The sequence below is a fragment of the Lutjanus erythropterus genome, chromosome 8 (genome assembly GCF_056507025.1).
Source record: "Lutjanus erythropterus isolate fLutEry1 chromosome 8, fLutEry1.hap2, whole genome shotgun sequence".
Classification (NCBI taxonomy): Eukaryota; Metazoa; Chordata; class Actinopteri; order Lutjaniformes; family Lutjanidae; genus Lutjanus; species Lutjanus erythropterus.
The window spans coordinates 31347870-31374691 of record NC_139324.1 but is presented as its reverse complement, the minus strand read 5'-3'; the positions used below and the strand labels follow the sequence as shown (position 1 = coordinate 31374691).

Genomic DNA, 26822 nt, shown 5'->3' with positions numbered 1-26822 from the left:
GCCTTGCAATATAAAAAACATATGTATGCAAAACATAGCGAATAAGGAATGAATGTAAATCCACAGAGGCATTAAAGCTAGTGCAACTCTCCTGGCTTGTAATGGTTTGGGTGTACCAAATGAGATTAAACAGGGGTGTGTCAACGTTCTGGCTTACTGTGGGACTGAGCATTAACACTGTGGACATGCACACAGTTTTACACAATTTGGGTCTTACATAAAAGGACTACTGTGTGAACATCTTCTAGGCAAGGGTTGCTTAATCTGACAAATTCAGTGAATACATAGTTTCAGTATGCCTACACAGCTTTTTACCCTTGAATATAAATGTTTTATACGTCTAACTCTCTTAACTGTCTGTATAATCCCTGTGGCCAGAGTTTATTCAGTTCTATTAAGTTGCGTGTGTCAGAAAGTTAACCGAGGACAGTGACCCAGATACAGCTGCAATGACTTTATTTACAACACACTTCTGTCACATGTCGCATGCTGTGAGAACACATTTATGTCCAGGGCAGGGAGAAGAGTGAAGTGGACAAATCTTAATATTGTGACATAAATGTGTGTGAATTAAAATGCAGTGTTTTCAAGGTTTGAAAAGTGTTCAGATTTTGGCGCTTTAAATTGCTTGAAATCGTAAACTGCATGTGTGGCTACAGGTTATGTAGGATGCCAAGTCTACTTGCAGGCAGGTGATATATTTTGAAGCATGAAACACAGTTTTTTTCCTTAATATGTCACCCTTCTGAAGAATTATATAACAAAACATAATTTGGGGTGTTTATAAGACATTAACATCTGATTTCATGGGATGAGAAATTAAATATATATAATATGTATAAAGTGTGTGTGTGTAAATGTCATTTACCACAGCTGTAAGAAGCTGGAAAAGATTAGAAATCCTTGAAAAATTCTTGAATTTGACTTTGGAAAATATGTTGGAACCCTGTTCTTATAGTTGTTAACAAAAATTAAGAGCCATAACATGATGCCACCTGTAATTGCAAATATATTCTTGTATAACAGCACAGCGCCATGATTAATTGCTGTGGCATACTGGTATATCAGCATATATGTGGTCTATATTAAAGGCAGTTAATTTATGACCATTGAAGATTGCAAACAAATCCACAGAATTAATAAAAGCTAAGACGGGAGAGAATCATCTTGAAGCATGCAGAATACAGATTCAGTGTGTTGGCTGTATAATAACACCTCCCAATCAGCCAGCAGGCTGTTGCCTGCAATGTTAAGTGGGATCTTCCCACATTGAATATATCGAGTTAGTCCTAATCCCTAATCCCATCAACTCAAAACCACAACAAGTTTATGAGCCAGTTTTTTCTTCTGAGAGCAAAGGCTCTGGGGCTGACACAGCTGAACACAGGTGACACTAATAAGAAACCAAACTCGTGTCTGAAAGACACATTTTTACAGGGTTTTTGCAGTGGTCTTGAAATGACAAGGTCATTGACAATGATGCAACCTTGCAAGACACAGGGTGTGATAAGGATGCAGGTTATGTTCACTGTAGGCTGGTGTTGTCAGAAAGGCTCCAGTGTGACTCAGTCAGCACATTTCAGTTTTGGTATTGAGTTGAGTATTGTTATTTGTATATACTATAGTTGCTGCAGCTTCCAGCTCATAAAGTTTGTTATGTTACCCAACATTGTGGCTCGTATTTAAGATTGATTTTTTTTTTTCTACTTGTATTGCTGAAAGAACCCTTAGTCCTCTTAAAGGTTAACAATGGAGGATTTTGTCATTTATGGTAAGTTAGTTTGAATATTTTGTTCTGAAAACATTAAAAATACATTGGGGGCAAAAAATAAGCATAATTTTTGTTATCTTTATCATTTTTGGCAGTTTTGCACAAAATCAGTCAACTGTTTATAATTCAGTTCTTTATAATTAGCCGTCTGTGCTAAAAAAAAATATATATATATATATATATATACATATATATATATATATATATATATATATATATATATATATATATATATATATATATATATATATATATATATATATATATATATATATGTGTGTTCAAATTTGAATCGTGACCTTAAAAACCAAATCAAGTCAAATCTACTTGTGGATTTTGGGAATCCTGACACCCCTAGTCTACATCCACACTGGATGCATGTTCAACAGTAGTCATACGCTTTCACAGTAAAATCCTGGCTGCTGATTATGTTTGATGTTATTAGCCTAATTAAGTGTCAAAAATACTCCACCATTCTCATATTTGAATAATCAATTTTTTCCATCTGTGTGAATAAGTGTCTGTGCGTTTTTATCTGTCAATGAATGAGAGGCAAAATTGTAAAGCACTTACTCCATTAAGGACAGAAAAGGGCTATATGTATGTATGTATGTATGTATATATATATATATATATATATATATATATATATATATATATATATATATATATATATATATATATATATATATATATATATATATATATATACACTCCACCACTCTCCACTCTCACACACTTGAGGAGACACACACGCCTCCTTCATGGCAAGCCTTTTTATGGGATAATTAATATCTTCCACAGTGTGAAGTCTGAAGGAGAAATGGCTTTTTATTTTTGGCAGTTTGCTGAAGTTAATTTTAGCTGCTGGATACAGAGAACAAAACCAAGGATAACAGTGTGCCTGCAGCCCGAGATCACATTAAGTTTGAAGATATGAGGGACTAACTGTCTTTTGTTATCTCATTTTTCATCTGTCTTGATGTCTTATGAGTTAAATGTTTGTGGAAACATTTAGGATCTCTAGCTTTCTGAAATTGCAACATCTAAAAATATTTGAGCAAGATTGTCAAAGTAGGGTTTTTATTGGGTTTTTGCAAGGCATTGTTTTTAACGTCACATCATCACCAGTTAGATCACCCCCATGTAACTGCCCTGTGAGGTTTTGTGTCTGTTTCATACGATTTCATGAGAAGCACCAAAAAAGACTTGAGCTTCAGTCACATGAGGTTTGAATTGTCAAGGGAAAACCCATATGACTGCCTGCTGTGTTTCATGTTCATGTCATCCCTCATCCATGGTGACAGGTGAGGTCACTGAGGTGGCTCCTTATATAACACTGTGGACAGCATCATAGCTTCCACACTCGAAGGCGTTAAAGGACCATTCATGTGTTTTTACATGTCGTATCCCAACTCGTGCAATGGAAAAGTGGAGGTGGTAGAAAAACATGAGATTGTGGGTTTTTTTTCTCAGGAATAGGAATTTCCATTAAGACAATTGCTAAATGGAAAATATTGTGATCTTGGTGATCTATATATTCTCCTTTATGTATTGGTCACTGCTTGATGAGACAGCACTTTTTATTCATTCTATTGTACATTTTATTTACCACTTTTCTACGCAGTTCAGGACAGTCTTTTGGGTTCAGTTTCATAACTGAAGGATGTTAATTTAAGGGCTCGCATTTATGCTGTGTGTAGTTTTCAGGGACTCGTCTTATTTTGTTTATTTTCTTATGGCAAAAACTTGCCTAGCAGAAATAGGTAAAGTTTCCCTCAAAAAGTATTTCATTTAGACTACTCCTTTTCTATGCAGTATAGTAATGATGCTACTGAAATAAAACTCAGAAGTTCTGACCAACATGTGATGTGCACTGTTTTGGGAAATATGAATGTTTCATAGAGTTTCTAGAGGTGTATGACTCAACTTTTTCACATTGTCAAATGTTAAAAAAGCAAACAAAAACCACAATTAATTGTAATATTAAATAGCAATACTATTAGAGTTGTAATACTTAAGAAGCTCAGCACATATCAAATCATCAACCAAGTGTCATGTTATCATATCATGCCCTGTATTGTTCATAGGATATGATGCCAGTCAGGATATGATTGGTATTTATTTCAACTTGAAAGATAATTCATCTTGGTAAACTTTTAGTTTCCTTTATTTTCAAAGTGGCTGCATATTTAATAGGGAAAATGCATTTCATATCTTTTAAAAAATATTTTGTGTAATATTCTGTGGGAAATGGTTTTTAGTGATATGAATTGAAAGTGAATGTACTTTGAAGAAGACACTGGTATTCCCCTTAATCATGTCATTGCAAGCACATAGTTTGAATAAGTGCTCACTGTTCTGTCCTGCTTTCTTCTTGTTCTCTTCCTCTGTTTGCTTTGCTTCTGTTCAACTCTATCTCCTCCTCTCCCACAATCTCTTTTCCTCCTTTTCTGTCGCTCTATCACTGTCTTCCCCTGTCCTCTCTGTGTCTTTGTCCACCAGGCAGCCGAGGGGGGGTCTCTGAGGAAGATGCTGGGTTCAGAGCGCGGTGTTGTCGAAGAATGGCTCTCAGAATTCAAGGTAAAGGCCCACTTCTGCTCTCCCCTGTTCTTCATCATGACTCATGTAAATGAAATCTTCTCCTGGAGGTCATAGTTTCCAGAGAAATCCACACAGTGGGTGTAACAAATATGATGACAAAGACAGTGGAGCATGCAAGTTGGCGCAAGTCACCCAGTCTTCAGCATTTCAGTTCTTTGTAAATTCTGATTAAAGTTAGTGAATCCAAGCAAGAACTGTGGCCATTTAAGGACAGTTGAGACTCGGGGGGTCAGCTCTGCTCACATCAGTGGAAACTGATTGTACTTTGTCCACTCAGTTCAAGCTCAGCTCACAGAACAGATATACTTTGGATTTAATCTGTGAGAAATTCACATTCATCTTTAGTATCATGTATCGACTTCATTCATGCATGTAAAGTATGAACAGGTTTCACACACAAAGGTATTCAGATCGCAGTAATCCCACTTAGTGACTATACTCATGAACTCACTAAAACTGTGCAAGTCTTCTTACTGCCGTATACGTCCTCTGAAGGACAGATGCGCAGTTAATTGAAATATCATCAAAACTCTATTATAGCAGTGCAATACCAAAATCACATAAGTTGTAATTTCAATGTGCATGTAAATATGTGACAGAACAGTATAATAATGATGCACTTTAGTGCTGCAGAGATGACCTGGCCTGAAATCTTCAGATGTAAGAAAACATGTTAGTTTGTTATTGACAAGCTGAAGCTGACTGAAAAACAATAAATAGAGACAGTTTAACTTAACCACAGCTGAAACTCAGACAGTGAAATGATAACAGTAGTTCACCTGCTGATGAATGATTCTTCTGGACTTATATACTGAAGCTCAGTTGTACTTTCAGCTAACTGCTATGAGTGACAGCATGCTAATATTAGCACTAGCAGTCTACTGATGTCTTCCTTTGATTAAAATACGTATTTTCATTACTCAGGGTCTTCAGTGAGTCGCCTGAGCTTTGTCTGAAGAATGTGAAACCATAAGTCATGTTCAAAGAATGTAGCTTGAATCAGACAGAATAAGTCTGGATAAGTCCCTTTCAAACCCATAGTTATAGGGTGCTGAACAGTGCAGCGTTGTAGATAAATTATAATGAAAACAACAATAAACAATAAAAACACACACATATGCATGTTAAAGGATAGGAGCAGATACAGTAGTATAGTCGCTTGTCAGTTGGTATTTCTAAAGTATTTATGTAATGTGACTTCCAAGTATAATTTAAGAACACAATCTTCTTAACAGGGGTCTCATTACAAAACAATCCTTAGTGCTTGTCTTATCTTAACTTAAGGTTCAAAGATAAGAAAAATCCTCTCTTCCTATTACAGAAGCAATTCCTTTAATCATGGCTGTGTCTTATTCTCTTAGACCTTGTGTCTTATTTTAACTTAAGGATTCTAACTAGAGCTGTAAATTTGATTTTTCTATCAGTGCTCGTCCTGTCAGGCCTGTGTTTAGAATGTACACAAGACTGTCTTTGTCCTTTACTCTGAGTTCACTTGTTGCTGATTAACTAGCTTGTGAATGGACAAGAAAAGATGGCTGTTGCATTTTAGCTTTGATGAGTCAGAAGGAATTAATCATGTCGTGAAGGAGAGGAAACCCCACCTTTTTGAGAAGTGTCCTTGCCAATTAATGCCCCGGGATAAGGTTTTGAACTGATACAGCACATCAGCACAATTTAAAGCACTATCACAGGGTTTGAGTATCTTTTTGGTCATAATATTCTTCATTTAGGATGGTTCTGTAATAGCTAAATTCCTATCCTTAGATAAGAGAGGATTTTTTTTTTCCCCGCCTAAACTGAGATAAGATAGGATTTCAGACTTAGGAAGTTTCTGTAATGAGGCCCCAGGTCTATTTGTGATGGACTATCTTATGTCTCTGAAGCACAAAAGTTACTTGTGAATTTATATAAATGCTGATATTACTTGTAAACTGACCAAATTTTTACATCCCATGAAAAAGAGAAGAAATCTTTTTATTACAAGGCAGCATGCTGCATAGATTCAATAAAATGAGTGGAATACAATAAGCTGCAAATACATTTTCAGGATGCTTTTAAAATGCATGAATTCTCAGTAAAATAACTCTAAGTAATATAGAAACTGTGGCTGCTTGAAGACGTGGACATGGGACATCAAAACATCAGGGTAAACATGACAACAGAGACTACAGATCATAGCTGATCTGAGCCTGTTGAGTCTCAGATGTCCTGAATGGCCACTGTACATTAAGTATTTAAAATGATCCGTATGAGATCTAAGGAGTTCAAAGGGGCAACACGTCAAAAATTATGGCGTTAGTGTGTAGTGGGAGGGCAGAGGAAAGGAAAGGAAATTGTGAAATAGAGTAAAAAGGGAGTATGATGAATAGTGAGGGAAATAGATTGGTATGACTCATTGTGTGAGTGGTGCAGACCGGGCACATTGTGTTCTGTCCTCAAAATGACCATACTTAGGCCGTGCTGAGAGGATATCTCTGCCTTCTGTCATCTGCACACAAACACACAGTCTTGACCATTTAAAGAATTTCACCCCGGGAAATTCTGAGCCTGTCAGATATCATCGCTCTGTGATGTTTAGAGTTATTTAGTGATTCCTTTTCATGAGTTAGTGTAGCGACTTTCACTTAACCTGCTTTATTGACTTGCCCGGCCAATTTTCAACATGTCCCAGAATGCTTTTTAACACTGCCTAAGAGAAGAACCTTTTTTTAATAAGACACTTTGGCCTGTCATAGTAGGAGAGGCATAGGTGTAATATAGTTAACGATGGCTGAATGCCATTTAGCTACTTTAGTTTCAGGGTCCTGTTGTTATTTGTGTTGTCACACTGTCATGTTTTACTGGGGCACTTGAAAAGGACAGAGGCATCGTTAATATTAGTAACTCCTGTGATTTTTTTCTGTTGTGTATGGGTGTGAATTTGTGTCCCTCAAGTGTGGGTCATACATCCAGGTGGAGAGTGTGAGAGTAATATTTTTAATAGACTGCCCATAGACCATAAAGATGGTCTAATTGAGCAGCTGCTGGTGGAGAAGTTGGTGTATCTGCCTCTAGTATGATGAGTTTATCTTTCAATGTCTGTTAAACATTGACACTCACAAAGATGTTTTCAATCAGCCTGGCTGATTAGACCTCACCAGGTAGAAGTAGGGTGGAGCTTTGCTTGGAAGTTACATGATGTCACCACACTCTGTGGACCAATACGATTGGCTGTGTTTGAAATAACTTCCAATTTACTATGTAGTGCACTATATTACTGAGTGCCATCTAAGTGTAAATGTGAAGTATTTAGTGCCATTAAGATGGAACAAAAAAAAGCTCCTATAGATGTTAATGTAAATTGATGTTTGTTTGGTTTACTATTTTTTCAAGTTTGTATGCATTCATTACATGTTAAACAAAACTTTATGGACATGTCTTATAATTATTTTGTGAACTTGCCTGAGCATTTGTGATGCCTTAAGCCCCCTTCCAAATGGATCGATGACTCAACAGTGGCCAAATATTGCTTATATCGAGTCATGAAGTGAACTGTTGCGTGTTAATAATCAACTTTTTAATAGACAACTGTTTAATCTAAACTAGGCTAAGAAGTCCAGCAGCCTTCAACTCAAGCTAACATTAGCTCTCAATCACTGATAGCTGTAACCAGCAGCATTTAGCTATTTACCACGCTGTGATTGTTCATGTATCTAAAGAGCCTCAAATGTGAAGCTTTGGTTATTAAACAGTTGTGTCTGGTCTCCCATTCAGCATCATTTAAACAACATAAGCTAATTCATATTTATTGTCACCAAAGAGGAATTAACACTGCTGCTAAAATAAAGAATTAATGTTCTCTGTAGGCTCTCACATTCTTACTGCTCTTCTTTTGAGATCCCTTTCCTTTCCAGGAAGGATGGGGAACCAGGAATTGTGATGGATTTCTATGTTTATTTGTTTACAACCCTCTGCACAGCAGATTTTTTGGCATTTTCCCATCTGTCTCATTATGTGAAAGCATGATGTTTCCCCCAAAAGGGGGCATGGCCTTGGCAACTGGATCTTGGTTGACATATTGCCGGTCTGATGTATAGGGAGAGGAGAGTGAGTGAACAGGGGACTGATTTTTGGACACAGCTAATGAAGGCAAGGTGAAGCAAATTCATTTGAATAGCACCTTTCTACAACAAGACAATTCAAAGTGCTTTTAATGAGACAGAAATACATTAGGAAAATATATAAAAGAAAGACAAGCCAATATAAACTGACACTGTGGAAAGAAATGCATAAGTAGGATTTTTAAAGAGTAAAACAAAATAGAAGATAAAATGAGCTGAAGTGCAAAAAGACAAGTCAAATAGTAGTGCAAGAATTACAGTGCACCTGCTCTGTATGACTAAATAGTTCTAAGTTTAACTTGCAGTGCCAAACAGAAAAGTTTTAAGCCCTGATTTTAAACAGCTAAGATCTGGGTAGATCACAGGGTGCAACAGAAGCACCAAATGCACTAATGTGCACATGGGGCTGGACCAGATAGACCGAGAGGCTCGGATAACAGCACATGCACAGGGAGTGTGACTTCATTCTCTGCTCAGGACATTACTCAACTATATCTTTGCATTGCAAATAGTTGTTTACTGACTCTAGTGTCACTAAATGTTGCAGATTGAACCTTTAAATTATAAGAGATCTGTATGGCTGATATTTTAAGTTGCAGAAAATGTCCTGCATTTAAATTCTGCTGCAGCTGAGCTGGAAATATCTGGACATGACATGGCATTGTCAACATTTGCCTTCTGACTGTTTCCCATGCATCTTATAATGGTGACTATCTGTAGGGTTTCAAGGGGGAAATGATACATGTGCCTTATGTATGTGTCAGGCCTCTGTCCTTGTGAAGAAATGTGAAAATTGTGCACACTTGCTCAGCAAATCTCTTTTTCTCCTTGCTGCAGTCCCTACCAGAAACCCACATCCCCAGCTACGCCGGCAGCCTTCATCTAAAGAAGTCCCTGGTGCCAGCACTCTACAGAGTCATCCAGGACCCCAACAATGAGGTGACATACAGAGGGCACACACACGCGCACACACACACACACAGAGTCCCAAGTATGCCCGTTTTTAGCTCGAGGAAGTGTGTTGCTGCCTGTGACTCATGCTGTCGTCTCAGTTGGTAGTGAGCAAGAAATGGACACACAGCTGTGTCTGTGGGCGACACGTGCAAACTAAAACACAAGCACACTGGACTCTGGGAGAGAATGATGGACGGGCACAGTGGCAGTGCCAGCCACACTACCTGTGAGATGGCACACAGTGTTTGCTATACTGTATATACACACACAGCACACACACACACACACACACACACACACACACACACACACACACACACACACACACACACACACAGAGCAGTCTTACAGAGTGGAACATCTGCTGCCCACACTGGAAAAGCTAAATGCTCAAAGATGCAAACACAGATACTGTACACACACAGACTGGTTTATTATTAGGCGTGCTGCACCACACAAGCACCTCACTGTTTTTAATGCTCAGGTGTTTCCTGTACCAGAGAGGCTCAACCAGTATTTTCTCTTTAAAGGACCTAATGACACAATTTTTGAGCAAAGGCCTGAGGCACTCACTGAGACGGGACTTCATTTCACTCTAATGACACAGTTGGTGCCTCCAATTCTCTTTCCCCCTCTGTGTTTTTTCCCCTCCCCACTCTTTCATGGCTGAACTCGGGTGTCAAGCAGCCGTGGCTCTAAATTCCATTAGTGTTGTCAGTTTGGCTGCACAATCCCATTAATGATCAGACAAGTGATCCAGGAGAGAGAGAATGAGTGCGCGTGTGTGCGCGCACGTGAGTGAGAGAAGTTGCAAATTGTGCTTAACTAGGTACATTATTTATCGTGATATTAAGTACAGGGACACTGAAAGTCGATAAGGCCAGCCTATATAATGTTGTCATCCTAAATATTGTGCAATATATGAGTTAGTATCTCAAAATAATGAGAAACATTCTTGAAATAGTCACTGAATGATAATGAAAATGTTTCTCATGATTCTCATAAATCATTTTTTTTAAAATGCCAACTCATTATTTTGAGATAATAGGTCATTATTTTGAGCCTCATTATGAACGTAGATGATGTGGATGTAGCTGTTTGTCACTGTTAACAGAGACAAGTTTATATCACTTTGACACTTCAGTCCATATTTGCTCTTGTCCTGATCACTTTGTCTCCACAGTGAGTAATCCCATTTAAACAACCTGGTGGTTTTGCAGTGGTTCATATATGCTCAAAATCTAACCCACCACTGGTTATGTTCGCAGCATTTCACTTGATATCTCAGCAAAATTTACTGGTGTCTAAAAACTGTAGTGACAGGAAAGAGGCAGAGGAGAAAACAGCAAAATCAACTGGGACAATGTGGGCGGGGCATCAAGGCTACTTTGGCAAAAAGACCAAACAGAGGGAGCATGGCAGCCATGGCCATCGTGAAATTTCTGCCCTGGTTACATCCCTGATGTTTTTCTCTGATGACATGGCAGGCCAAACTCTTTGCCAAGTTCATTAATGAATTGCTGCTTGTTTCAGGGTCAGCCACAGTCCAACATACTTACACAGTAGTGCTGTGTGGGCACTCACTTCACTGACCCCCGGACAGCACAAACACATTGGCTCAGCTGGCTCCTCTGAGACGACATCTGACCAGACTTCCATTGTAGTGATTTATAGCTTGGGCTCTTACACACCTCCCACTATTGACCAGCAGTGAAACTTTCCCTCCATCTGTCCATCGCACCGTGTTATAGTCAGGCTGACATTCATTCAGGTTTTGAAATAAGAGCTGTGACGCAGTGATGCTGTCTCAATGTATTTCTGACGGCTGTTCAGAAACGAGGGTTTGGTTTCCTGTGCTTGTTTTTAGACTCTTCTATCACCACAAGCATACATTCATGTTAACATGATGAATTTAAATGAGGCAGATCACTTCACTTAAAACTATCTCACCAATTTCTTAATGACATTATATCATTAACTGATATTTTTGCTGGTTTGAAAATAAACAGCCAAGTACTCATTAAAGTCCCGCCTGCTATTTCATTGGTTCTCAAATTATCATGATATAAAAAAGTATTTCCACTAGGGTCTCAGACTTGTTCTTATTTGCATGTACTTATGTCCCCAATCCAGCTCTTGGAGCCTGTGTGCCACCAACTGTTCGAGCTGTACCGGAGCTCTGAAGACCGCCTGCGCCGCTTCACCCTGCAGTTCCTGCCTGAGCTGGTGTGGGTATACCTGCGCGTCACAGCCAGCAGGGATCGCCAGAGCAATGGGTGCATCGAGGCCCTCCTCCTGGGCATCTATAACCTGGTGGGTGTCACTCCTCATGTGGGTATAGTGAGACATGAGTGAGTAAAGGCAAGACCTTATGCATGATCTACATTTGAGGCAATGAATTCTGTTTTGCATCCCCAGTATGGTTACTAAGAGAGATGCAAAATAGCAACCACAAAGTGGCTCAACAAAAGGAGCTCTGACTTGAAGTGTCATTTAGAGAAGCTATGATTCCCTACACAGCTTGAGGCTTGTTGCCCTGTAATTGACCCTGACAGAGAATCACACCATGATTATCACCTCCAGTGTACAAATTCCTGCAGTTGAACTTAACTTCAAACACATAGTGTGAGAACTGGTTAACCAGGACGGTGTAGCATTTTGCCACAACACTGTCAGTTGACAAAGAAGGCCTTGTTTTGTCCCTGACTCCCAACTCTCTCCAGAACTCATTCCACTTACATGTTATTCACTAGGAGCCTCAGTATCAGGATAATAGTTGACAAAATTTGTTGTTGGTTGACTTGGATAAATATAGGTGCCTATTTTCACAGAAAACACTCTACTTTTTTAGAAACCCCTGTTAAGACAGCTATGAATGGCTCTGTGTCTGCAGTTTCAAACTGTTAAACAAATAATTTGGATTATTTGAAGCAAGGCTGTATGAGGTACTTACCGATAGTCAGTATATTACCTACAGCAGACGGCGGTGGACACACACCTAATTTAGAGAAGCAGCTGGAATCCCACTGTAGGAAGCAAAGCAATTTACTGTTGTGGACAGGGTCAGCAGTTAAATGCATTTTAGCCACCTGAAAGAAGCTCACCTTAAAAAATCGATATCACTTCAAGTGTATGCCTTTTCCAATGGTTTGTTTGTGTTACTGTAGTATTGTAGTGTCGTGTTAAGTCACACAATAACACAAACGAACTCACAGATCCAGGCAGCAGTAGACATCAACTCCCATGTTCTGTGAGGTAAAATGACTGATTTCACCAGTGGAGTCTGGCTGAGCAAGAGTGAGCAATATTTGGCTTATATACCGTCTGTTTCCTGTTGGTAAAGGCTGCCTGGTGGCAAGGTAAAATGGTGAAAGTATTCTAGATATAGCCTACACTTCAAATTATATAGTTTTTTAAGTGGCCAAAATAGGTTTTGCTGCTGACCCTGTCCACTGTAGTACATTACTTAGCTTCTGTGCTGGTACTCTGCTTCTTTAAGAGAAGGCATATCACCTGGCTTCTACTGTTGCTAATACACTGAATATCGATAAGTACCTCATACAACCCCACTCAGATAATACAAATGATCCCTTTAATGTGTAAAATACAAAAACTTTGATATTCAAATCGCTGGTTATCTTTTACACTTAATACAGGTGGCACTACTGTGAGGCTGTAATGCTGTTGACATTACCTGCAATCTGCAGGGAAAACCCCAGTTAATGGATATACCCAGGATAGATTGAATCACCAGGAAACACCCTTGGGGAAATGGGATAAGAGCTAGAGACATCAATAGAAAGAGCTCCATGTCAGGCAGCACGGCTAAAGGTATATCCATGCATAATTTATTCCTCTGTGTCTATACCACTACATACACACACTCTCTATACATGCCCATAGACCTCTCGCCTATGGTCCCTGACGACTGAGCTCTGATAAACAGCTTTGCTCTCAGCAGTTCCATCAGATATTCAGAGATATACCGTGAGGCAGTGAAGGGCAGGACACGGCCTGAACCAACTGTACGCTCAGGGAGAATTGGAGATAAAAGGGATCAAGCCTTTTTGGTACCACGTTCCAAAATGTAGATTATGAATGCTTGGATGCGTGGATTTTTTTTTTTCTTTTTTTTTTTTTTCTCTGTATTGCTTACACAGATACAAATCTGACCACTTTCATCAGCACATGTGGGAGAAAAGCATGTTTATACATCCAGATAAACCTGAAGAATGTTATACACTCAAAACACAATCATTTTATGGCACCAACAAAGATTTTTAATCTAAGATTGGTTCCAAATAGAGTTTACCAAAACAAGGTTTAAAATGAGTAAATCTAGATTTCATACATAATCTCATTATTACATAATCTGTTTAGTGAGTCATAATTTATTGAAGATTGATTTAAATTCATGTGCTGTTGGGACCTATTAAGTATATAAGTATAAGTTTGCAAGGTAACTAAAAAGTTACTAGCCAACATTAGCTAAGACGTTAACAAAATGTTACATTGTTTTCTAGCTAGTTAAAAAAAACATTCTGTTATTTCCCAGCTAGCTAAAAAGTCAGCCTATTTATGTTGGCTTGGCAGAAAAGCCTTAATTTCTCCTCCATTTAAAAAAGCCAGCCATTTTAAAAGTAAAACCCGCTCAAGTGTAAGTTTGAAGTTAGTACTGGATCACAGTTTAAACTGGAGTTTAAAGTTTTTGTGCAGCATCTAGATTTAGGGTAAAAGAGAGGTTTAAATTTAATCATTCTTAATTTAAACTAGTTTAGAAGTTTGGTGCAGCACAGTTTAAAATTAACCGTAATTTAATCATGTTTAAAAATGAATCCTTGTTGCTTCAACTTAGTCTATGTCTCTCTATCAGTTAACAATGCTTGTTATGCTCATATGTAGTAAAAACAGCCTTGATAACTCTTACACACCCCTTGAATCCTACTCAGCTGCATGTAATTGGTTTACAGAATAAAATGGGAATAACAAGTGCTTTCTGCCAAATGGAGCAAAATGCTCAGCTCTACGTCTCTGTGATTGTATTTCATTATCATTTTGACTGTGATTGTGACTGGTGCAGATAATCAGGCATTACTTTTAGAAATAGCATCATTCGCAGGGACACATTAATCTTTGTGTCACATATCGCAGTGTGAAATTGGAATTGAGTGGCGAGGGTGCCGGCAGTGACATTTAATCTGTCAGAGTCAATAACACATATCAACAGAATGGTCTTACACCAGCTCTGCAGCGTGAGGGACACTGGACTGTGCAGCAGTTGTTAACCGTATGCTGCTAAATGCTTTGCCCGGTCCACAGAGAAGGGCTAAACTGGGTTAAGTTATGGAGGTATAAATCTGAATGCATTTAATGACACAGCTTTTCTGTCTCTTCCCTCCCTCCCCTTGGTTTTTGCAGGAGATCGTGGACAAAGATGGCAACAGCAGGCTCCTCTCCTTCACAATCCCGTCTCTGTCCAAACCATCGATATATCATGAGGTAGGGCTCCTGTCTGTCCTTACAATCAATATTTTTCCAGGTTTTTCACCACGCCCCTCTTACTCTACTATTTACTTTGACTATTCCTGCTTGCCCTATATATTGGAGAGAGTTGATTAATTACTTTTTCCTTTCACACAAAATGAAGACGACTCCACTTGGGTCTCGCTTGCCCACTGATGAATGAGTGAATGTGAGGCCGGGACGTTCAATGAACATTGACTCGAAAGCAAAAAAAATAGGGAAAAAAGAAAGATTTTACTGAAGCTGGAGTACTTTTTAGTAATATCTAGTGATTGTTTTATAGTGGCTCAGCCAGCTTATTTAGAATGCCAGGTCTACCTACAATGACACATTTTAAAACATGAAACTTTATTGTGTTTTCCTTTAATTTGTCACCCTTCTGTAGAGTTTTTTTTAATGAAATGTAGTTTTGGTTGTTTATAGCACAATAAGTCCTTATTAATGTGATTTTAAAAACATGGAATAATCATTTTCACCGCAGTAGGGTGCTGGAAAAGCTTGAAACTGCATGAAAAGTCCTTTAATTTGACTTTGGAGAAGGTGTACCAACCTTGGAAACAGATCATTAGTGGTGTTCTCATTAATCAGGGCTGGTTATGTTGTTGTATATTTGCGCATTAATCTGATTGTTTTTCTTCAGTACTTAATGTTTCAAAGGTTTGTATCTGCAAGTCTCATTTATATTGTCAGTTGTCCTCCAGTTTGTGTCATTTTGCATTCATAAATCCACACAATCTTTGTGGCCATCTCTTATCGTCCATGTTCAGAATGCATAACTTAGAATCTAAGGAGATGTTTTCTTTAAAAATTGTAAATAGAATTATAGTAACCTTATTCAAAAATTCCTGTAGTTTTGGACATTTCCATATCAAATGGAAAAACTACCTGCCCCTCTTTTTTAATCTCTTTTGCTGCTTCTGTCTCCTCCTCTCTGTCTTTTCCTCCATCCCACAGACTGCTGGAGCGTTACTTAGACTTATTTAAGTGGCTATTTGGAAGATGACACCTCCTCAGTGTCCATTTTCATTAACCGCACCTTCAGGGCTAATCCATCTCCGCCAAAAGCTTCACTATGAATGTCTTTGAGGAAGGATTGTCCGATTTATTGCACCCCTCTCTATGACAGCTCAACTTTTCAGCCTGCTTTTAAGTGTTGCCGCCAGAGTCACTGTTCTTATTCTGTGATCTCCACAAGATTAAGTTTGAAAACATTTAGCATTAAAAGTTTAGGGCCGACAAAGAAGAATTGCGCAGGAGTAACTCCTTTAGACTTTTACTGCACTAATATTGAAACGTTGCTGTTCCTGAGGTGAGGTGACTGAAGAAACTTTGCTTTTCATTCCTCTTTCACTCTGTTTTAGTCATTCTCACTGTAATGTTCAGTCTGTGCAACATCCCAACTTCTGTCCTGACTGCTAAAACAGAGCACAGTATTGACTCTTGTGTCAGCTGGAATTCATTAGGAAGGTGTTTAACAGGACATGCTGACCTAGGACCATTTACTGAGGTGAAAAAAGAAGCCCTTTGCCAGTGTTTTAGGCCCTTTTCCTGCTACTTAAAACAGAGCAAAGCTTGTACAGTATGCTGTCATACACTGTGACAGCCCTCAGCGGGTGCTAGTGTGTGTGTTAGTGAGCATGGATGAGACTACAGTGTGTGGCGTGTGCTGAGGGCGATTTATCGCTGTAATTACAAGCTTGAGAGGCTCTTTCCTCCATGCTGAGAGAATGAAGAAAACATGGAGGCGTGGTGGTGGTGATGGTGGGGGGGGTTTGTGTGTGTGTGTGTATGTGTGTGTGCAAGAATCACAACAAGCTTCCTAGGCTGTAGTACTGCTCAATGCATCACGTAGCCTTATCCCCAGGCATCCAGCATTAGCATACACTCCAGTCTCTCTTTCTGAATTAATCCATTCACCCCTCTGTCTCTGTTCAGAATCGTCCAAGATACTTGGGACAGAATATCAAATCAATTTAGGGGTGACTGTTGCTCTGCACAGCATCAGAATGAAGTGGCTCTGTGATATGATTTCACCTGGACGTAAATTTATATTCTACTCAGTCACTGGCTCACGGTTCACGACTGGTTCTTATAGTCTTAGTGCTTGGAGCATGTCTGTTTGTTTTGGATTGACTCAGTGCAGGGCAAACGATTCGAGTAGTGCAGGGATCTTTAGCTACATTTGACCATGTCAGGACCAGTCTTTCAAATACTATAAACTGAATTTATTTAGACCTAATTGCAATTGTCAAGTAAATTTCTTTTAAAATTTGTCATTTTTATTAGCCTATCAGTGCGAAAAGATTCCTAAAAACATGTGAAATCAACAATGACTTCACCAGAAAATTCTCTCAAACCTCCACCAAGCAGGCAGTTCACTGAGGAGCGATGGTTAAAATCTCTATCTCCTGAAATATAATTGCAAAGTGCAGTCCTTGTTGGCAGGGAATATTAATCAACTTTAACCGGTTTTGACTTTATTATGCAGTTGCACCATTACTGTGCATGTGACCTGTGGTTGTAGGCCTAACACCAAATATAGTTTAATACTAAAGGTCAATGATTTCTAGGGGCAGCAAAACAAACAGCTGTTGTTTTAACAAAGAAGTCTGGCAATAATTATCCTTTTTTCATCATTCTGTGAGCAACCGGATGTGACTGAACAGTCAGTCCATGAACAGCGAAAAGTGAAATGAGTGAACGCTGGAGGTGTGCCGCCTGTCATCTGTCACTTCTAATCTACATTCACACTGCAAACCTTAGTGCTCAATTCTGATTTATTGCTCAGAACTGATTTTTTTTGTTTAGCTGTTGGCTGCACTTTTTTTTAATGTGGCCCAAATCAGATTCCATTGTGAAACTGGTCACAGTCCTCAACTGACCCACACCCTCAAAAGAACAATAACAAAGACTTAACACACAGCATGTCTTTGTGTTGAAGTCAGTGTTTATGGCTTCATTTCTGAGTCGTTGTGCAGTGGAAGCCTGCAAATCCATGATCAGATGATAACAGGAACAAAGATGAAAAGAAAGCGAAACATTTTTTTTTATTATGGCTTTTTGTTGAGACATGATTTCTATTTCTGTACAAATGTTTATGTGGATGTGGAAACAGGGTCAGGAGTAATGGGAACGTGATGTGAACAGTTTCACAGAAACAGATTTCATCCAAAATTTCAGGATGTCAAGAGCTTCTTTTAACTAAATCTGTCAGTGCAGTTCCACAAGAGTCTTGCAGCAAGACACTTCATGACTGTCACATTGCAAAATATCAAAATATGTGACTACTTCACAATAAAAGTCAACTTGTGTTTTGCCAGTTTAATGGAACTGCAGCAGTAGGAAATGTTTCTTTGCATTAGCAGTAACTTAATGCAGCCTTTTTTTTTACAGGCAATTCCCCATGTCCACCCAGTTTGCAATACTGAAAATATATAACTATTTAAATACTGTCATCAGTGGCTATTATATTAGATATTTGTGTAGAATGTTGTCATAATTAGGATATGAATTCTTGAGTTATGGCCAAAAATGTGTTGAGTGATGTCACCATGACCTTTGACCACCAAACTCTTAACATTTTTATTCTTGAGTCCAAGTGGTCATTTGTACAAAGTTTGAAGAAATCTCCTCAAGACGTTCTTGAGACATTGCGTTCACAAGAATGGGATGACCTGAAAAACATAAAGCCTGTGGCCACAGCTGTTCTCAATGTGGAGGAATAAAAAAGTTTTTTCAAAGATTCTGAGTCACAAAGGTCCTTCAGCATACAGTTATGAATGTGCACAAAAAAAGTAGACTGACTGGTTCAGTAGTATTCGAGATTAGCTGCAGACAAGATGCAGGTAAGTTGATTGAGCAAACACACACACAGAAGTGATCGCATAATTAAACAGCAAATGAAATCAAGTGAAGTGCTGATTAACAGGATTGTGTAGTAGTGTAATCGTCACTCTTTTAGGGAGACAGACTGCATCACTACTGACAAGTATATGTCTTTATAGTTTAGGACAGTGAGTGGGATGTGTGTAGGATTTCTCCCCAGGAAATAGTTTAGTCACCAATATTCTGATAAATCTTGTCTCATGATCAGTTTTGTCAGTAGATGACGGCCTAAATGGCTCATTAAAGGTGTGTCATTTGATTTGTGAAATGAAACCTTCGCTCAGAGTTGACCAAGAATTTGGCAGAGGTCCATTTCTACTATCATTCCACTCTAACAGCAGCAGTTTTCTATCTGAGCACAGCGGAGGCCCCAGTTTGTCAATCAACAACTTGAAGGGCTACAGCAGCTTATCGCTGCCAGTTCACCAGTATGTCATAAAAGCCAACATGGTGGGCAAGTGTTTAATTAACTGTAACATTATCTTTTGTGTGTGCAGCCTTCAAGCCTGGGATCCATGGCATTGACAGAGGGAGCTCTTTGTCAACATGACCTGATCAGAGTGGTGTACAGCGGCCTCCACCCGCAGAGAGAGACCTTCACAGCTCAGAACAGGTACCGCTCTGACTCCAACAGCTGTTAACACAGAGGCAATCATTTGAGACGCAGTACAGCTGGGGCATGTCCCATTTCTTATCTGACAGTGGGACCCCTAAGCCCAGTGTTTCCCAGACTTGTTTTCTGGGGACCCACTTCTTAAACATGACAAACCACCGCAACACAACAGGTCTTATTAATAAAACTTGGAAGAGTTCATTTGTGCATAAATTAAGATTCCTGATCATTTTTACTACCATTTCTGCATCACCTTATATTATCTTGATGCATGTTATTGAAAAAATATATGTTAAATACTTAAAATGGGAAATAAATTCCTCTCATCAGGAAAACAATATAGGAAATTTTAACCTGTTCCATAAGTGAGACAAAAAGAGTGCATTTAAGCAGAATTAACAGGTTCTGTTTTTTTTTCAGGAAAACTATACACACATTTTAAATGCTTTATAGAAAGTGTACTGTAGATATGAACCTTAAATTTGCATAATTTCTTCTATAGTCTTTTTTATTTTTCCAAAGTCTATTTATTTGGCAACCCAAATAACGATCGCCTTTGGGTCATGACCGTCGTTTTCCCATTTTTCTTGAATATGAGCTATAAAGAGATTATGTGTAGGAGATAATGTACAGTGAACAGGCCATTATTGTGAAATAAACCCTGAAAGGGTGATGAAGCATCCTGATGCTGTTTATTTTGCAATAATGACCTGCTCACTGTACATTAACCTGCTTATTACACGATTACTTGCCCTCCAAAAAAAATCAATGATTTGATACAAAATATGATTCAGAAATTATTTTGTGGAGTAAAAACAAGAGTCTATAATCAGAATGACCAGATAATTAACCAGGATCAGTCAGAATTGAGTATCGAGTACAAAATCATGTAATAACTATCTGTTATCTGAGCATTGATCATCGAGACACTACCCTTATTTATCATAATGACCCCTAACAAAAAAATCTAGGCAAGAACATTTAGGGATATTTGTTTGAAATCCCCAATTGATAAATACTGAAAAAAATGAATGCTAGTCAGTTGAAATTTTCTGAATAATTATTCAAATCTGGCGAAAGTGTTACCAGTATATAGGTCCATGACACTACCTATACCCTTACCATACCAATGTTGGAAGCTGTTATCAGCTAAAAATGGTTGAAAAGGGTAATTTTTTTCACTTTAGGTGAGTGAATAGAGATTCTCTGGAGTTTGGAACAATATGTAGTGATTGGGTTACAATGACATTTCCATGAATATTGTTAATCGTTGATGGTAAGGGGGGGTGCAGACTGCTTGCTGTCGTTTCAGTCTGCCTCTCTCTTATTTATATACTTATTTTTTCCAACAAAATAGTTTATTTTATCTCACATCTCATCCTTCCACATAAGATGAAAAAGACCTTTTAAGGCAATCAGAGCATGACCCCTCGAACCTCATTCAGCCTCCTCTGGACGGACTCAGCAGGCCTGAAAGCTTTTTTGGCTCTCAACATTTTCTCTGCTGCTGTGGATGAATGATAATCTTAGCATAGTAATGAAGCGTGCTGGAATCCTGCCAGAGAATGGTCTGCTGCTGCTGCTGCACCGAAATGGGCAGAGTTGCACTTTGTACACGCGTTTGTTTGCAGTGACACATGCGCAGACGCACACACATCTGAACCATCAGTATTGATAATGTAAGAGCAGCGCAGATAAGATGGGTGGTCATCCTGCGTGTCGGAAAGAGCAGCGAGGCCCCTCGGCGGTGATGAACACAGAGCATCGTAAATATCCTCAGTGGATTTCAGCAGGTCCGGGCCTCATAGTTTATCTGGAAATCCATTTGCGTGGCTCGGCCTGAGCTGGTGTTTACGAGAAGAAAGCCCAAAGCTCCTAAGAGGTGCCAGCTTACTCCGACTGATGATATACAACCAGGCCATTTACCTCCCCCTGCGCACAGAGTCAATTATGGCCCTCCTCCTGGTTGTTTTCCATCAGCACACACTCCAACACACACATGCCGCCAAATAGCAATGCACAGTATCAAGTTTTTTACTGGTATCGGTGTTACATACATAACGGGTCATTTCAAGTGGATAGTTTTGTTTTGCTCTCATTTCATTACCACCATTTACCAGTGTTATCTCTGCCACTTTAACTGGAATGCTTTGTGCAAATGAAATATCAACAAAACCAAACAACTCACTGTTCTCAACAGCTATCATTTTTTTTAGTGATCGAGTACACTACAGATTACTCCATCAATTAATTGAGTAATCGGATAATAAATACTTTTGCTTTATTAAATAAGATGAGTCTCTTAAAATGAACAGCTCTACTTTTTTGGAAAAAATTACATTTTTATAATACTACACAGTATACTACTAATACTGTTCTCTACTGTATTATTGTAAACTATAATACATTTATCACATGGCTTTGTTAGATACTCTTTTCTACTCTCTTCTTGCTATGAAGGAAAGAGTTGCTATGGGTACAGTTCTGATCATAGACTCTGGAGAAGGAATAATTTCCTTCCATTTTGAAATTAATATTTCATGCGAAACTATTGATCATTTGGGGTTTATTTCACAATAATGCCCTGCACACTGTATATTATTCCTATATGTAATAGATAAATATACACTAACAACACTACACTCTACACTGCTAGCTCAGTGTCCGGCCGACAGCACTGTGTAATTGGTTAAACTTCATGAGTAATAGCCAATCAACATTGAAGCCCGTGTCACAGACAGAGACCACAGCTGCTCCGGTGAGTGAGAGAAGTTGTGCGCGAGTGAAAGCAGCAGCAGCTGCAGACATCTCAGAAGTTACAATAAACCTCACAATCACATGATTTACTTCTGTGATGAGAAGCACGCCCAGCTTACCAGTTTCACCACTGACAATACCAAAGTCACAGCTGACAGGATTTCACCAGGTGGAGGCGCAAGCAATGTCTTTTAAATCAGCTTCTCTTGCTCTTTTTTTTTCAAAGACTTTTTTTTAAAGACTTCAAAGTTAAACACAGCACGTGTCTGTCTTGTCTTTTCAATGCAAATCTACATTGAAATTTAGGGAGTGTTACTTAGTAAGTATGACTTTGAAAAGGAACAGCCACAGTAAAACTGTACTTCACACTAGGATGGTTAAATTTCACAGTCTGTCAAAGAGATCACAGATCACTTCGACTCAAATGCAATATTTATTTTGCCTCTGAAATGTTTTTGTTCCTGGAGTTTTTCTACAGCAGGTAGATTCTTGACAGCTCCGTGCAATCTGCTGTGTGTAATTCACATCACATTTGAACAGAAATGGCCTACTATTCATTTATTTATTGCGATTACGATTTTAAAAAGGCATACTTTTGCACTTGTAATTAACAGTCCATACACATAAAAAAAAAAACAAGTTGAGAAGACTCTCAAGGCCTCAGAGAAGGGTGTTGCAGGTAGCTGGAGGTGACCACACACCCCTCTCAAATAAAAAAAAGTGCTACGTAAGCCTCCACATCAAGCACACTGATGTAAACTAAGACAAAAACCTTGCAAACATATCTGAACAACTCCTGTCCACGTCAAGCATCAGGCCTGCAGAGCTCCCCAGTTGCGTATTTCTAGTCATTAAATATTCTTGCCAAATATTGTATCAAATGACTAAACTGCAGTGACTCTAGACCACTGATATGCAGTGTGTGGAGAGTTTAAGGGTGATTACTGCAGTATATTCAGCTGTGCATGTACATACAATACGGTGCCTCACATTGAGCAAAGCTGCTTAGTCAAGCAGTTTGCGTGCCACACTATTTTACAGTTCACAGTTAATAAATTGCTTGAGCAGCTCAACATAATTGTCTACAGTACACATGTCAGAAAAAATGGATAGAATGTTAAACAGAAATGAAGTTGGGGGCCAGCCGAGTTTGTACATGTCTGTCTTGTCTTTCGTGCTTGGTTTTGACTTGAAGTGAGTTAATTAGATCCTAATAAGAGTCTGTATTACTGACTGTTTTGTGGTTGCAGGTTTGAAGTGCTGTGTTTCCTCATGCTCTGCTACAACTCCGCTGTGGTCTACATGCCCCTATCGTCCTATCAGTCAGTCTGCAGAATGAGCTCACGGTGAGGAAAACACACGTGTAAAGCATGTGTCCTTTTTTTTTTTGACCTTTTCCACCCACAGTTTTGTCCGTTCTCTACCTAATTAGTGGCCATCCCCTCTTCTTCTGCCTCTATTATTTTCTCTCTTGAATCTAGCATTAAATTGCCTCCTCTGCCCTGTAGCCATTCACTGACCTCGACCAACTGCAGGAGGATTTGATAAGTACGATTTCATTAGGGCTCAGTTGTCCGTGATCGGGCAAATGAAAGCATCACTGCTGGGTACCTGTCTGAGTCAGTCTGTCTTGGAAACACGGAGATGCCCTGGAGTCAGGAGGAAGGATCAATGTGGAATTCACAACATGAGGCTCTGTAGAGGAGCCGCTGCCGCCCGGTGATTGTTCCACAGTGGCGTGCACACGATTCAGGATATTAAGACTTCCCCACTGTGAGTGAGCAGACAGACGATGCCTGAAGCTAGCTCAGTCTAGACAGACGGCAAACTGTGACTGTGAAGATTTCCAAGCACAAGAACAAGACTCAGTCTTTGAGTTTAGCCACACTGTGTAGACCCTGAACACCCCGTCATCTGACCCTCCACAAGTGTAAAGTCGTTAAAATTTGCTCACTGTCTGATATGTTTCCTCTTTGTGTCGTTTACTTGGGAACTCTCTGATGTTCCCTTCAGTTGTTCTGCTCATCTGGTCTGTGTTACTCCCTGCAGCAGTTACAGGGGACGTGATTTAAACAGCAGAACATCTCTGAACCTTTTGTCTCCCTTTGTTGTCGCCTGCTGCTGTATGGCTTTACTTGCTCTTGTCACAGTGTACGTGTGTGTTCCCTCCTCAGGTTGTGTGTATGTGGCTTCCCCCGGCAGCAGCAGAAGCTTTGGAGGGAACCGTGCAACCGCGTGCTGCTGGACCCCGAGTTCATGGTGCAGATGCTGACCTCTGTCTATCATGCCATGTATGTATCTTTATGTCCAATATTAACTCATTTAGCTCTGCTTTTTCCTCTACCAACTTCTGAGGGAAATATCTGACATTTTAGCTGCTGAATGCTCCACTATGTTCAGCTAGGCCCTGTGCACATATAACATTAAGAGAAACAATGAATTTAAATTGGGGGTTAAGGATGATTGTATTTTTATTTACTTTTTCATAATTTGTTAACCCTAAGTACGGGAATACTGGAAGTCAGTCAGAGTTCAGTCTATATGTTTATAATACCATGATAAAATACTGCCACCCTAAAAAACAAAAAAATACAGTGATTAGATTTTATGTCATATTGCCCACCCCTACTAGTTTGCAGGTTAAACTGAAAGGCTTATCCAGACACATTTGTGGAGTATAATCATGCGTTCTGCCTCAACAGTGCCTGGTTTCGTAGCTATTTTGGGCTGACAGCAGAGAGTCTGTTTGCAGCTTGACATTGGGTTGCAGTTCTCCAAACGTTGACTCTGTTTCAACTTCTCAAACATGAGAAGTCATGCCAGACATGCAGATCGTGTGTATGTAGAATGGGTTAAATGCAGAGACTTAATCTCACTGTAAGTTGTACTGTCTGTAATTGTATATATTACACAATTGACTCTATATTTGGTTTTTATGCATGCTATATCAGATGACTGCTCTTTACTGGGACATCATTGAGGACTTTGAGTGATAGATATCAGTTAGTTAGTGCATAAATATTTGTTTGTCACCTAAAGAGGCATCATTATGTGCAGAGTTTCTTTACGAGCTGCGTGACACCATGTTTCTGTTTTTTGTTGTCGTGCCTCTGTGGGACATCTTTAACGTGGGCACGCTCTCTTCCAGTTTGATGTGATCTACTGCAGAAAATCTCCCAACAGCATATGCTAGCACTCCACCAAGGACAGAAGCTTCCCACTGTACAGACTGATTACATCGGCAGTGCATTGTGGGAGCAGGTGATTTCATTCCCTATGAGAACAGTCGTTGCAAAGCTGATTACGTCTCCTCGATGATAGCTCGTCCTCCTCGATGGATCCCCTGATACGATGACTGGAAATCACCACTGCTAAGGACGATGTAGGGAGGAGAGAATGAGTATGCATTCTGCCTCATCACCCCCTTGAGGGTGCACAGCAGCAATCAGGAGATTGGAGCAGTCGGTGCTGCTGGAAAAAAAACCCAGACTGTGTGTGTGTGTGTGTGTGTGTGTGTGTGTGTGTGTGTGTGTGTGTGTGTGTGTGTGTGTGTATGTGTGTGTATGTGTGTGGGAATAATAGCCTTTTTAGTAATCCCTACCATAGGTCACCTCGGTGCCAGCCTGAGCTCTCACATTCACCCTTGGCCCGAGCAGGCGTATGTGAAGGGCAGATAAACATGAATACACACATGCAGAGGGACCTTGGCACTGGTTGAGGACACTCTGGGATTTAGGTTAATATGTTCGCTAATGCTACAGCACTGTAATACCGCATGAAGAGAGACCGAGAGAGAGGGAGAGACAAGCAGGGATATCAGAACAAATAGACACACGCCTTTTCTCTTTTTTTTTTGTTGTTCTCATATCCGGTTTGAAATGTATTCTGGGACGATTTTTCCAGCTTTCACGACATCAGAGACTGTTTTTACCTGCCCATTCATTCTAGTCTTTTCATCTTGAGTCTAAAGGAAACCCCACGCATTTGTCCCTGGCTGCATGCACAGGACGGGATCAAAGAGAGTTCAGCCGTGCCCTTCTTCTTCCTCTCTTTTTGTTTTTCAATACGTAATGTGTTTAGCTATTGTGGCTGCTCCTTTAATCCCTTGTGATTGAATACGGGGTTGTGGCGTCACCTTATGCAAAGACATCCCTCATCTTTGCTAAAAAGGGAGCCAGGTGACAAACCCAAAAATGTACCTACACCAGCACTTACAGTACATCCTTGTTGCGCTCCCGTCGGTGTGTTCAGAGCTCATCCTCCCCAGGTGCTTTTGGAGCCTGTCCCCTAAATCACGACAACACCAGAGGTCACCGAGTCCGCACTTCTGTCTGGTTCCTAATGAAGCAGCATGCTGAGTGCTAAGATTTTAAATTCTAGCCTTTAAAACATGACCTTACAAATGTCAGAACTCTAATAGTAGTTAAAAAGTTTTATATTTGAACATTGAATATCTTTGGATTATAGTATGACAAAATGAGACTTTTAAGATGGGCTTTGAAAAACTGGGGTTGACATTTTATAGATGTTGCAGCCCTAGATTAAACATGACAGCTAAATTTAGTCTTTGTTGTTACTGGATAACTGCTATTAAATACAATATTTTGTATAGGGG

The 26822-nt window shown here is 39.5% G+C and overlaps 1 protein-coding gene across 3 annotated transcripts in view; it reads left to right on the top strand.

Annotated features, from left to right (window-relative positions):
- The window catches only part of LOC146323075 (hyccin 2), a 63870-nt gene that overhangs the window by 24589 nt on the left and 12459 nt on the right, over window positions 1–26822 (top strand). For all 3 annotated transcript variants that reach the window (XM_084725294.1, XM_084725296.1, XM_084725295.1), the window contains exons 3-9: window positions 4277–4354; window positions 9313–9414; window positions 11563–11742; window positions 14848–14928; window positions 19335–19450; window positions 23458–23553; window positions 24382–24498. In XM_084725294.1, coding sequence (XP_084581420.1) covers window positions 4304–4354; window positions 9313–9414; window positions 11563–11742; window positions 14848–14928; window positions 19335–19450; window positions 23458–23553; window positions 24382–24498 — 743 coding nt within the window. In that variant the 5' untranslated portion in view covers window positions 4277–4303. The remainder of the gene's footprint in view (window positions 1–4276; window positions 4355–9312; window positions 9415–11562; window positions 11743–14847; window positions 14929–19334; window positions 19451–23457; window positions 23554–24381; window positions 24499–26822) is intronic.